The sequence below is a fragment of the Oryza brachyantha genome, chromosome 1 (assembly GCF_000231095.2).
Source record: "Oryza brachyantha chromosome 1, ObraRS2, whole genome shotgun sequence".
NCBI lineage: Eukaryota > Viridiplantae > Streptophyta > Magnoliopsida > Poales > Poaceae > Oryza > Oryza brachyantha.
The window spans coordinates 27,613,787-27,627,911 of NC_023163.2; the positions used below are offsets into that span (position 1 = coordinate 27,613,787).

The 14,125-nt window shown below is 44.0% G+C and overlaps 2 protein-coding genes across 2 annotated transcripts; both read right to left on the reverse strand.

Annotated features, from left to right (window-relative positions):
* Positions 1 to 305: 305 nt before the first annotated feature.
* LOC102712601 lies at positions 306 to 848 on the reverse strand. Its single transcript, XM_015841972.1, has 2 exons — positions 690 to 848; positions 306 to 554 (listed from the first exon to the last, which is right to left on the reverse strand). The coding sequence occupies exons 1-2, from the start codon at positions 846 to 848 to the stop codon at positions 306 to 308; spliced, it is 408 nt and encodes a 135-aa protein (XP_015697458.1).
* Positions 849 to 1,930: 1,082 nt separating this feature from the next.
* On the reverse strand, positions 1,931 to 10,783 carry LOC102702896 (ubiquitin-conjugating enzyme E2 7). The gene is made up of 6 exons (XM_006644923.3): positions 10,565 to 10,783; positions 10,349 to 10,451; positions 8,741 to 8,838; positions 8,554 to 8,654; positions 2,712 to 2,789; positions 1,931 to 2,302 (listed from the first exon to the last, which is right to left on the reverse strand). The coding sequence occupies exons 1-6, from the start codon at positions 10,614 to 10,616 to the stop codon at positions 2,225 to 2,227; spliced, it is 510 nt and encodes a 169-aa protein (XP_006644986.1). The 5' UTR covers positions 10,617 to 10,783; the 3' UTR covers positions 1,931 to 2,224.
* Positions 10,784 to 14,125: the final 3,342 nt, after the last annotated feature.

Consider the following 14,125-nt stretch of genomic DNA (forward strand, 5'->3'; position numbering starts at 1 on the left):
CAGGTTAGCCTCCGGGCTGCTGTTTTCATTTCCTAGTGATATGATGAGTTTCTCTTTATTCCACGTACGCTCGATTCAACAAAAAAAATGGTAATGATTTTTTTATCGTTTTTAATCGGCAAATGTTTTACTTGAACAGACAAGCGTAGCAGAGATCAATCTGAAAAGGTCACGAAAGATCTGACAACGACCCTGGTTCTCTGGAATGCAACGCGAAATTGATCAGCACGAGCATCTTCACTTCAACAATCAGCAATGGATCCGATCCCCGCGTCAACGAGAGGCAAGCATGCTCTGTTGGATAGTTACAGTGCGTTGCTGCTTGCTCTCCTCTCCATCTCGAGGAACTGCCCGAGCGACGGCGCGCCGCGGACGTTCTCCAGGTGGCTCCGGAGGCAGAGCGAGAGCAGCAGCGCCCTGACCTTGCCGCTCCTGCTCGCCCTCGTGCTCCGCCGCCGCCGGCTCTCCATGGCGTCCACCAGGCCGATCAGGCTCGCCAGCGTCATTCCCCCGCCGGCGCCGCCGCCTCCGCGCCGTGACAAAGACCACGCCGACTGCAACAAAGATCACAAATGTAAGGATCAGATCCGGACGTGATTCTTTTCTGCTCTACTGTTCCATTGCTGCGTCGTGAGTTGTGACTTGTGTGTCGTGACACAGAGTGTTCGACCCTGCTGCAGAGTGCAGACCTCTGTGTCGAAATCAGACGAAGTCAAGGACGACGAAGCGCAGTGAGAGGAAGTGAACGCCGTGCTGAAGGAGGCTGAGCCAGAGAGATCCATGCTTCTCACCACTCCAGCTCTTGCATTCATGGCGCCAAGTCCAAGAGGCCAGCCATCCTGCACCATCTCTCAAAGAAACCACAAGCTTGCCATGATAGATTGAACAGTTTTACGCTAAACCGATCGAGAGGACAGAGCAAAGGAGACGAGATTAGAGTGACGATTAAGAGAGACGCGCACCTCATGGGCCATGATCTCTCGACGCCGAGCTTGCCGATCCCACGGGGGACAAGAGCAGGGTAACTGACTGATGAGGGCTGGACAAGCGTGATGAAGGTTTATATGCTGGAGTGAAAAGAGGGCAACACGTGAAAAAGCCAAAGCATTTGTCAGTAAAATTATCTGACAAACCTGCTTGTTTTGCCTCGAGGGTTAAAAAGTTGCAGGCGGACAAACTAGTGCCTAAGGGCATTCCCAACCTAATGATTAGGATGGTGTCCAACATTAAATAAGTTGCCATCTAGGATGAAAGATAATATGGCAAGTGAATAAATGAGGAAAGAGAATGAAACCATGTTTTGCATGAGACATGGTTTCTACATAACATTTAAGATATCATGTGAGATAAGTAGCATTAAATTGAAGTATGGAATAGTGTTGTTTGCATTGAAAGAGTAGTGTCTAGTACTAGTTTCTTGATGATGTGGAGTTGATAGAAACTATATCTAGTGTTATGGGTTGGAAATGTCCTAATTGCCAATACCACTAACATGGATTCAGCCTCGGTTAAGCATCACCATTCACCAGCACGAGCTCAAGAGATGCCAGTGGCTGCTGTGTGTGAGCGCCTGTGCTTGTGTTGCAGGACCATTGTGGTGGAGCACAGATCGGGAGAAGGCGGTTTAGATAAGATAATCGAGGGAAAGCCTTGAAAGACGGTGCGAATCGTTGGCGGTGTATGCGGACAAATGTTCGCCCGGGACTGCGGAAAGCTTTAGCTCCGCCGCTGCGTGCCCTGCATCGCATCCCGCGCTTCGCTTTGCCTTCGCTTTGTCCCCCGTCGAGACGATTCTCGTTGGGTGGTATGACGGGCCGGGCTGGCTCCACTGCCTTCTCGTTGGCCCAATCCTCTTTCAAAATGAACACGGCTCGTGAAATTCTGGGAGACTGCCGACCTACAAAGAACAGACCGCACCAGTTTGCAGAGATGTTTCAACATCTAGCAGATCAGGCAGGATGCCTGCATATCACATTTGTTACGAAAAATTGTGATGAGTGGCAGTATTTCAAAGTTTCTCAACGTTTACAGCCCAAGCCACACAGATACAACCAAATCTTTAGAATAGGTGACAAACATGTCCCAGTGCCATTCTGCCTTCACCAGCAGGCACACTAAATGAAAAGTAGAGGAGATTTGAATTGCTAGTTTCAAATGAACATTTGGAGATCGACAGCAAAATCATGCACATCTGACGTGGTATGGTTAACTTTCCCCACTTTCTTCAGAGCATTTCTTGTGATTTCCTTACGAGACGCCGAACCTTTTTCTTGAAGTCATCCCTAGTCTCTCTCCATTCCTTCTGCGCAAGAACATCAGCCAGAAATTCAGAACAAAGGTCCACTAGACATCAGACAAAATACAGTACAGATTGTCCTGGCTACAATTTTCTGTGGCAAAAAAAAAAGCTAAATAGCTAACGTGTAAATTCACAAATGTTTCAATAACTGTAGCAGACTACCAGTACCCGAGAAAATTATCATGATTGCAAGCAATATCCAGCATGATAATGTTGATAATAAATTGATAATCTTTTTGGACTGGAAGTAAGATTATTTTTTAGGAACTGCCAACTTTGTGTTGTCCCTATTGGCAAGTACTTCAGTACTCTTCCCCAGTCCATCTGGGGCGGATGAAATGCCAATACTTGCCTAGGCCCAGGAGGAGCAAAGTTCTCAATATCCATTAAAAAAAATGTTACGTGAACTTACAGCTGCTTCAATATTTGCTGGTGATTCATCGTTTGGACTAGAAAGCATTGAAATAATGCTCAGAACTATACTCTCAACCTGCAAATGGAAAACACTCGTTAAGATTACAAGAATCAAGAATATGATGATTGGGCAGTAATATACCAGAAGATGAGTTCGATATATCAAAGATGGAATTTGCTGTGATGTTTCACGCCATCATACTATAAACTACTGAAAGGTTACACTTAATCAATGTTTGATGACGAATTCTAAGCTAAAATATTCACCAAATATCAAGGCCCTCTGAGAGGCTTTTTCTAGAAGACGCCAACATTTGCTAATACAAGAAAAGAACTAATATATCCAGCTGAAGAAGATAATATCAAATGAATAAAGATTCTTATGCAAACTTAAACTTTATACAAACAGAACCCATTCCATCAAGCATGGTAAAAACCAGATAAAGTTCCTACCTGAATAATTGAACATCTTTTTTCACCGGGTCAGCAGGAAGCTACCAAAATATATTAAGATTTAGAGAGTTTGATACAACCAACATGGTACAGCAGCAAGGCAAACCTCAGCTTGCAGAAACAGCCTCTTCCTAGCCCGCAAACATGCTATTTAGATTTCCTACAGCCCATACTGTCTAGGTTTATATTGGCCCATACTTATGGCTATATATACTACACAGTCTAATGACTGATTTATTTACTAATCCCAAGGTTAGTAACATGGCATCAGAGCAGGTTATGGTAAGGGTTCCAATACCCTAATCTTTCCCCTAATCCCGCCTCATTTCTTTCCTCTTTTTCGGCCTACCATCTTCAGGCCAATCTCTGGTCGCCGTCACGACCTATCAAGCCGCCATCACAGCCACGATCCAGGCTGCCATCGCAGCCCCGGTCATGATCCAGGCTGTCGTTGCAGCCCGTGTTTTGGTCGTCGTTGCGGCTCCTTGTTACAGATCCTCAAGTCCTTGTCCATATGCAGCTGCTGCCATCAAAGATCCATCTCAGTGTTTTCTGTCCTGCCCAGGAGCACGTTCCTGTCTTCCTCCACCTGCTGAATTCTGTTGCAGCTGATACACGATGGTAATTGTTTTTTGTTCTTCCTGTTCTTGGTGCTGCTGTTAGTGGTAATTCTTGTTGCTTGCAATTGCAACATGTCGCAGTCTAATGCCATTGTAGTCAGTGTCATTCTTGATGGTCAGAACTATAGAGAATGGGCCTTCTGTTTAGAAACTGCATTGAGAGGTTATGGTCTTGCTTTTCATCTGACGGATGATCCACCTGAGCCCACTACAAACAATAGTAATGCCGCTGATATTAAAACTTGGAAAATCAATGATGGGAAGGTGATGGTTGCCATTGTCAATATCGTCAAGCAATCCATGATTATGAGTCTTTCTTCCCATAAGACAGCCAAAGCTATGTGGTCCTGTTTACAGGAGCACTATGTTCAGGATAGTGGTGCTATTCTTCATACTCATGCAGAAAATTCACTCAGTTCAGCATAATGATATGACCATTGATGAGTATTATTCTGCCTTTGAGCGTTTGATGGGACCTTTGCTCTCTATGGTGCCTCAGTGTACAGCAAATGAGTGTAAAGCACACAAATTTATTGAGAAGTTCTTCACATATCGCTTTGTCATGGGAGTGAAGACTGATTTGGACTCTATTCGTACACGCTTGCTGCATGATTCTTCTTCTTTAACAATGTCACGGGCATTGTCTGACTTGATTGCTGAAGAGACTCATATTCAGTCTATGGCAACAGCTCATCATGGTGTGCTGGCCGCTTCAAATAAGGGCAGCTACTCCAGAGGTGGTCTTCTTCTGAGCCAGGCAAGCATTGCAAGAAGCAAACTCATAGATCTGACCAGTGCTTTGTCAATTCCGAAGAAGCTTGCTGATTTTCGTGCCCGCCGTGCTGCTCAGGGTTGTGGTACACCTCTTCGGGCCTCTGTCTCTGCTGCTACTGCTGCTGCACCTATTGGAGCCTGTACATCATCATGGGCTCTTGATTCTGGTGCCTCCTTTCATATCACACCAGATCAGTCCCAGTTAATTGACTGCAAGCTGGTCAATGATGGATCATCTATTCAGACAGTTGATGGTACTTCTTGCCACATAACACATACAGGTGCTCTTTGCAGTTCTCATTTTTCTGTTCCTGGTGTCTCTTTTGCACCTCAGTTATCTGCGAATCTCCTTTTGGTTGGTCAAATCACTGACCAAAATTGTTTTGTCAGATTTGATGACTCATTTTGGTTTGTTCAGGATCATCAAACAGGGGCTGTGATTAGGACTGGCTATCGCCGTAGAGGTTCCTCTAGCTTCTATATCTTGGACACCTTACGCCTTCCTTCGACCTCTCATGCGTCTTCCATTGTTGCGTCTCCCACCTTATCATTCGCCAAGTGGCATCATCGTCTGAGTCATCTATGTAGGTTTCGTTTGTCCACATTAATAAATAGTGGTTGTTTAGGTCCAACGTCTATCGAGTCTCGTTTTCATTGTAAGGGTTGCAAACTTGGCAAACAAATACAACTCCCATATTATTCTAGTGACTCTCATTCTGCTAGACCTTCTGATCTTTGATGTATGGGGCCAGCCCCCTTTGCTACAAAATCTGGTCATAAATATAATTGGATATATTTCATGAAACACCATTCTGAATTATTCTCTATTTATCAATCCTTTCATTCCACATGATTCATACTCGGTTTTCCACCCCTATTAAAAATTTTCACTCTGACTCTGATGGTGAGTATTTGTCTCATAGGTTTCGCTAGTTCTTGACATCTGAGAGGACTCTTGCTCAACCTCATGCCCTAGTGCTCATGCTCAGAATGTTGTTGCTGAGCGAAAACATAGGCATCTCATAAAGATCGGACGGACAATCTTGATTGCATCTTTTGTACCCTCTCACTTCAGGGGGGAAGCTATTTCTACCGTTGTTTATCTCATCAACTGACAACCATCATCCAAATTATCAAGCAAATGGTCTAGGTGAAGTCCTTTTTGGTACTTCCCCTAAATATGATCACCTTCCAAGTTTTTGGTTGTACATGCTATGCCTTGCTTGCACCTCATGAGCGAACTAAGTTGACAGCTCAGTCTGTTGAGTGCGTCTTTTGGGGGTACAGTCCTAAACATAAGGGTTATCGATGCTATGATCCTTCCACTCATCGTATCCATCTCTCAAGATGTCACTTTTGTTGAGGATCGCCCTTTCTTCTATAACTCTTCAACACATTCATTGTATTCTCCCATAGAATCCACGTCTTTCTTGTGTCTTCCTCCCGTTCCATCTAATGATACATCCATTCCACCATCATCTCCACCACTTCCTGAGATCCCTATATCGCCTCCTAAACCACCACCACCACCACCGTATTCATGAAAACCACCTATCATCCACACCTACACACGTCGTCCTCCACAACACAAAGCTTCCGCCTAATGCTCCATCCCCAGCCAGTCCCCTTGCTCCTGATTTTGATGCTTCTACTAACACTAATGAGTCAAATGTTATTTCTAATGAGATAGGTTAATGATGGATATAATCTTCGTGATCGAACCACTATTGAGCCTCCTGACAGATTGGGTTATCCATGTGCAAGCATACAGTGTGTTGGTGTTGTTTTTCATGAGCCAAAAACCTATGAGGAAGCTTCTAGCATTTTATAGTGGCAACGTGCTATGTCTGAGGAGCTTGTTGCCCTTGATCATACAGGTACTTGGGATATTGTACCATTACCTCCACATGCGGTCCCTATTTAAAGTAAATGGGTGTTCAAAATTAAGGCCAAATCTAATGGTTCTATTGAGATATAAAGCCAATCTTGTTGATAGAGGTTTTCGGCAGATTCAGGGACTTGATTATGAGGGGACTTGTACTATGATTGCAGTGGCTATCTCTCAGATGGACGTCAAGAATGCTTTTCTTCATGGCGATTTACATGAAAAAGTTTATATGCAGCCCCCTCCAGGAGGTAATGCTCCTTCCGGACAAGTCTGTCAGCTACATCGTGCCTTATATGGCCTCAAGCAAGCTCCGCGAGCATGGTTTGAGCGCTTTGTTTCTGTCATCAAGGCTGTTGGTTTTTCACCCAGTGATAATGATCATGCCTTGTTTATCCATCTTTGTTCACGTGGTAGTACTTTTGTCCTCTTATATGACGACGATATGTTGATGTCAGGAGATGATGCCGAGCATATTTCTTTGTGAAGAAACAACTTGGTGACCAATTCCAAATGTCAAACTTAGGCCCTCTTAGTTATTTCTTGGGCATTGAGGTTACACACTCGGCAAAGAGTTATTATCTTTCTCAGTCCAAATATATTCAAGATCTTATTGATTGTTCTGCTATCACTGATAATCGAAAAGTTGCAACGCCTATGGAACTCCATTTGCAGCTTCCTCCTGATGATGTACACCTCTTGAGGATCCCTCTCGATATCGCCATATTGTGGAAACTCTTGTCTATCTCACTATCACCAAGGCCTGACCTTGCTCATGTTGTTCATATTTTAAGTCCGTTTGTCAGTGCTCCTACCCAAGTTCATTACAGTCATCCGCTTCGTGTGCTGAGGTATTTAAGGGGTACACCTTCTTGAGGCTTGCTTTTTGCTCGAAGCAGTCCATGCTTACTCAGATGCCAATTGGGCAAGTGATCCTACAGAACGTTGTTCTGTCACCGGATATTGTATTATTCTTGGTTCCTCTCCCCTTACATGGAAGACTAAGAAGCAAACTTCTATATCAAGATCTAGTACAGAGGCCAAACTTCGAGCATTTGCCTCTACCACAGCTGAGATTCTATGGCTTCATTGGTTATTGGCTGATTTTGGTATTACTTGTGACTCCTCTACACCTCTTCTATGTGATAGTATTGGCGCTATATAAATTGCCAATGAAATTGTCAAGCATAGCCTCACAACGCATATTGCTGTTGATGTCTTGTTTACCTGCTCTCATTGTCATTAGAAAACAATTGCTCTCCACTATGTGCCATCAGAATTACAAGTTGCAGGTTTCTTCACTAAAGCACAAACTCAAGAGCAGCATCAGCTGCATTTGCTCAACCACAACGCTTCAGAACCGCCTTGAGTTTGAGGGGGTGTTACAGCCCATACTATCTAGGGCCATATTGGCCCATACTTATGGCTATATATAATACATAGTGTAATGATTGATTTCTTTCCTGATCCCAAGGTTAGTAACAAGATTACACCCCCGGGGGGATAGGTTGTGTTGTGCACTAACCTGTCCAACTTGCTAGTCCAAAGGAAATTAAGGCATTGCACCTTACAGTAACTATATTAGAGGTAAAAGGACTAACAAAAAAGAAACTACAGGTGGAAGGCAAAAACGTTATCAGGCCAGTCTCAATGCATGTTGCATGGGGGTGTCATACACATTAAATAGGGTGCTACATCAGTAAAATTGTTGACTTGGCAGGGTCATTAAATGAGGGAGTTTCATAAGATGAGAGAAGAGTTTTATCCCCATGAAACTCATCTGGCTCGGTTATGTAGTTTACAGTTTTGGTAACAATGTCATAAAACTATGCACTGAGACTGGCCTCATAAATATATATAAATGCAAAACAAAGGCATCATCAATGCTCACAATTTTAGGAAATATTTGCATTGTTGGTGTTATGGTTGTGTGTTGCATTCAAGATGCTTAACAATCTTCCAAATTTGCATTACAAGATTCTTTCTGTTCTCAAAGATTTGTGATTATTATGTAACCAAAATTCAGCAGCTAATACCCTCCAGTCCTCCACACAGAATATATGCCAAAAATATGGAACTAGTGCATACTAGACACCATAAATCCGTACCGTATGCACTGGTGTCCAACGCTCGCTTGCAAGCTCATAGCCGGTGGGATCATCACCAGGCGGATGAAGAATAGAAATGCATACACGTCCATCCGAATAAACTGGCAATTGACCAACATTATGCAGTGTTAAAATTATGGATCATGAAGTTACAGAAAAATGGAAGTTATGATTGCAGAAAACTGACCATTCGGATGCCACATTTCAGAAGTAAATCTGACTGTTGGAGGACTGTTAGGATAATTCTGCGGAAAACTCATTATTGCGTTGAAGTAACCTCCTTCACTGAAAATAAATGTCACTGTCAAAAGGCATATTGAAAAATAACAGTTTACATTATCAAGTATCAAGCCAGCACACCAAGGATGAATACATGGCAAATCAGCAAGCACACCACTACTAGAAGGTCAATCCATAGTAGCTAACTCATTTTGAGCTCTCAAATGTTTACACTAAATATTTGAGATTCTAGACCATGGAACAAGCACAATACATTGGTTTATTGTGTAAAAAAAACTTCTGTCCAAGCCAAGAGAACACAAAAGAACATGTTATTTAACAGCAGAAAATATATTGAACACACATATGCAAGCTCCACGAGAAGAGAGCAAGGTTACATTTTAAGCTTACTCAGACTATTCTTTGTGTTCTTTCAAACAACGTGATGCTGCATTCTGTGACTAGTAACCACAGTTATTGCTCCATCTATTGTGTTATTAGAAAGGGTAAAAAAAGCTAACAGTGTAGATCGATTGGACATATGTTAGCAAACTACAGCAGTATGACAATTGTAATTTTACAAATAAACCCAAAAGGTGCATGGCAAATACTACAATTTTTCATCTAATAGACTGTAATCCCCATATCATGGGAAATTAAACTAGTTTTAACTATGTCCCACACAGGTTGAGTCGAACATCCTGTCAGCTGTTCAGGCTTTCCTAAAATAGCATCCCCATACCTTTATGTCAATCCATTTATCACTCACTAGATTCGACTATCGTATATCCTGTGATCCAATCGTGCATTCTTGCTGCTCTGGACGAAATCCTCTACACCCAATTCAATGACTCAACTTGAAGATAAATTCTATGAGAAAAATCTATTCAAGCACCAAACACCTGATGAAATTAGAATGTAACTTAAATGTTGATGCATTGGTACTACCTGAAATTGAAACAAGAGCCAAAAACTCACTCTAAGTCAATTACCGACAACAAACCAGTAATAAATAAGTTTAAACATCTTCCCCAAAATACCATGGAAGCTTACAATGAAAACATGTGCTTCTCAATTCATCCCCATTAATAGAAAAACGGTCAGGCTAGGTGATACACAGGTTTCCATTTCCATGATGTAGTTGAAAAAACTGACCCCAAACTATCGCAATTCACAAATCTTTACCTGCAACATATGCATACAGCAATATGCATGTGGAGGTGCAAACTGCCATCGCTTCAACAAACAGACTAACATCCTGCAAAACGAGCTACTCATACCTCACGCGCACATCCAATGCAATCAAACTCGATGAAATGGGCATGAACCATGTAACCTGGTCGTAATACTGTAGGTAGCTACGCCAACCTTCTAACAACCTAAAATCATCACAAAATTCAATCGGAAGCCAACCTCGAGCCACGAATTCCAGGATCAGAATTTTCGCCAGAACGCTAGTTACGCTACTGCATAAAACTCTAGGATATGCACGAAAAACCTCCGCTCGCATGGCATGAACACATATGAGGTGATGATTCATGGAAGCGTGCATCGAATTGGAGAGAATCCAACTCACTATAGGGTGTCTGGCGGGCCGATGATGGTGACCTGCCACTCGAAGACGTTGCTGTCGTCGACTAACCCAGCCGAGAACCCATCCACGGGGTGCTTCGCAAGATCTGCACCAATCACCAAAACCACAAACCAACCCGGAAATCGATCAATCCGCGGGCGAAAACGAGCAAAAGGAACACCGACGAACGAGGGCGAAGCGAGCCTCACAGATCCGCACCTTTGAGTTGCTTCTGGAGGAGGAGGCTCGCCTGACTGGTAGTGGCCGCCATGGGATCGGTGGCTAGGGTTTTTGCGGCGGGCAGGAGAATAATTCTCGGTTTCTGGAAGCGGCGACGCGAATTGATAGGCGCCTTGGGCCGCCTTCTTTATAGAGAGGTGGACGACGACGAGGAGCTCGGCGAAGGGAATCGGGGAAGAAAGAGAGAGACAGAGGACGAGGTGGGAAGGAAGGAGCACCATTTGGGAAAAAGTAGCGATGGCAATCGGTCCATTTACCCGTGGATAAAAAACACATTAGCGTATTTACATTGGAGGTACCATGTGCCAATTAGATCTAAATGATATATACTCCCTCCATCGCAAAAAAACCAACTTTTCGATGTTTGTGTCGAGTATTTGACCATCCATCTTATTTAAAAAAATTTAAAAAATTAGTCACACATAAAACACTATTCATGTTTTATCATCTAATAAAAATTAAATTATTAATCGTAAAAAAATTTTAATAAGCCGAAGAGTTAAACATTGTATCTAAAAACTGAAAAATTGATTTGTTTTGCGACGAAGTGAGTAGACCATAAGCCTACGGTGCATGGCCAAAAACCTTCTCTGACAAACAAATCTAAAGCCACTAAGTTAAGACCACTTGGCTTGCCGTTGCAGTGACCTAGCCAGTAGCTAAGATTAGGGTTGAAAGTGATTCGGATAATTTCCGTCCGACCAGATCGTTTTTCGGTCGGATAGTTCCGGAAATTTTTGGATTCGGAATCGAATTTGGATTTTTTTTCTTCGGATACGGAAACGAATACGGTACAAGTGATATCCGTCGGATTCAGATATCCATCGGATACTATCTGGATTTTTTCCCGAGTATCCGGACCTATGCATTAACCATTCAATCAAGTCAGCTCGACCTAAAGAAGTCCATCCCAATAGCCCAACTAGTGTTAATCTTAACTGATTCTGGCTAACTGACTTCAAACAGTCTAGGTGTCCACAACCACATAACCGTCATGGTTTTTTCTTTTTATGGTATTAGCAATCACTTATATTTAAAAAATTGATAAGTTATATACTTATATTAAAAAAAATAACAAGTTATATTTCTTCAATGATATGTGAAGCTTAGTCTAAGATGGTTTTTATGTTCCGATTAATATTCGTCATCGTAATCGTTTTGATTCGTATTCGCTCCGTATTTGTATTCGATAATATTCGATTCTGTTTTCATATCCAACTTTCCGATTTTGATTTCGATTCCGAAAAAATATGAAAACAAATATGATAGAGCTAGTTTCTGACCGTATTCGATTCGTTTTCATCCCTAGCTCATACCGAAAATCTTGGACTTAACCCCATAGAAGGGCAGCGAACCATCGAGCTTCTCCTCTTTCAGTCTACCCCGAGTGCGTGTGTTGCTCGTCCGTTGGCCTCTCCGTCATTGAGCGATTCCCCGGGAGCATGTCAACGATGGCAAACTCGGGATGAGGTTAAGAAGTGGCAAGTCGATGGCAAACCCCCCACGTGAAGTCGAAGGTGAAGATAGAGCAAGGTCCATCGGCTAGGGCCGGAGGCAGCAACCGAAGGTAGGCCTACTGAAGCGCGGTGGAAGGCGCATCTTCTGCCAATTGGTGTTGGAAGGGACCACTTTTTCATACCAATCGGATCCATCATCTTTGACCGAGGAGGTAACCTGTTCAGATTTGTCCCATTGGCATACTATCTAGAATCTTCCGCCATCGACGGTAGCTCAAAGACATCTAGCATAGTACAGTCACATTGTAAATGGCTTAAGGGCTCTCAGAGTGCAAGCACATACCCGAGTGGTCTCAAGGTGCCAACTAAGACGAGGCCACTTGTCAACTAGGAGAGGTGCGGGGTGCCGGCGGGGTGGTGGGCACGCGGGCGGGCAGATCTAGAGCGGTGTGGAGTGGTGGTCCAATGGATAAGGTTGACTATTGTTGACTAGGGTTAGGCTTACATACCATGTATATATGCTTTTTTGACCGCACCATATATAAAAGTCTATATTTGGTCCCTTTTGAATGCAAATGTGTCCCGCAGGGGACGATGATAGGGAGTGGTGTGCAGCATCCCCGCGCACGTCATCTCCGGTGGTGATGAGATTGGAACCATTTTATTTTTCATGGATGGTATATCTCAACTGTCCACATCCTCTAATGGGTGAATTCACCGCGGGAAAACGGTGATCGAATCGCCATTGCCACCTCTAACAAGGAGCTCAGCAAAGGGAATCGAGGAAGGAAGAGGGACAAAGGATGAGGTGGGAAAAAGGAGCGCCGTTTGAGTACAAGTAGGGATGACAATCGAACCCGTTTACACGTGAGTAAAAACCTTATTATGGTTGGGTTTGTTCACTATTTAATACCCACGAGTTTTTTATTGGGTCAAAACTAATAACCAACGGCTAAACAGGCACGGACACGGGTAGCCACTACCATAATCGCTTCACTCGTTTACCCATTAAAAGATTGGCAGATGGCCCAACTAAAACCGTGTAAAACACAGTTTTATGTTTTTCTCTATCCAGATTTCAGCCGAACCAACCCTGTCTCCACACCCAACGCCGCCTCCCCCATCCCTTCCCCCGCCCGATGTCGGTGTTCCCGTCCCCCTTCGAAGCCGACCCCCCTATATGCTGGCTGTGCCCAACCTTCCTCCTCTCCGGTAAGCCTCTATCCCTGTCCTCGTCTCTATGTGTTCATTGTTAGCGGGTAAATGGGTATACCCGCGGGTAGTGGGTTCAGGCAAATTTTTTATACGTCATATAGTAACAGGTTTATCTGTGAGCATAAATTAACAGGTTCGGATATGGATAGACAATACCATGCCCACAATGCCCGGTTGTCATCCGTAGGTAAAAGGACTTTGTGGGCGTTTAACTGTATAACTATGATTGTGTTTGTAATCTAATACCAGTAATAAGTTAGTCAGCCAACAATGTGGTAAACAAGGATGGAGGCTAATTCAAAGACAGTACTAAGTTTTTGCAAGCATTATGCTACGACTATGCAGCTGTGACATTTCATAATGCGTCCATTTTGATCTCATCCGTTCTAAATAGGGCGCGGTGTCAGATTCTCCGGGTCATAATGCAATGGGAGTTGAATGCTTCGGATTCATCGCCCTGTACACGCATCCATTCCGGGGAATGGCCGACATGCCGCTTGTGTCATTGAACAGAGTCATATAACGAAGGATGATGGAGACGGTATGGCGCGACCAGTTGACGAATCAAACAATGCGAGAGGAGCCCACCCTGGACGCCGGGTCGCACCTCGCACTCGCGCTCGCACTGCGGTTCGCCCTTCGCCCGCACCTCCGCAGCGACTGACGCTGGGATCCTCGCGACCAGCGGTAAACGGGAAACCGATCGGTATCCCGTACGACTGGACCGACAAGGGTGGGGGCCGTGGCAGCCGCGGAGCCGCGACGTCGCGTTCCACGGCCGCGCGCGGGTGCCCCCGCAGTCCTAGAGGGTAGAGGCGGGACTTGGGACATGCTTCGTGCCAAAATTGATTGTGCCGGTCTAGCCCGA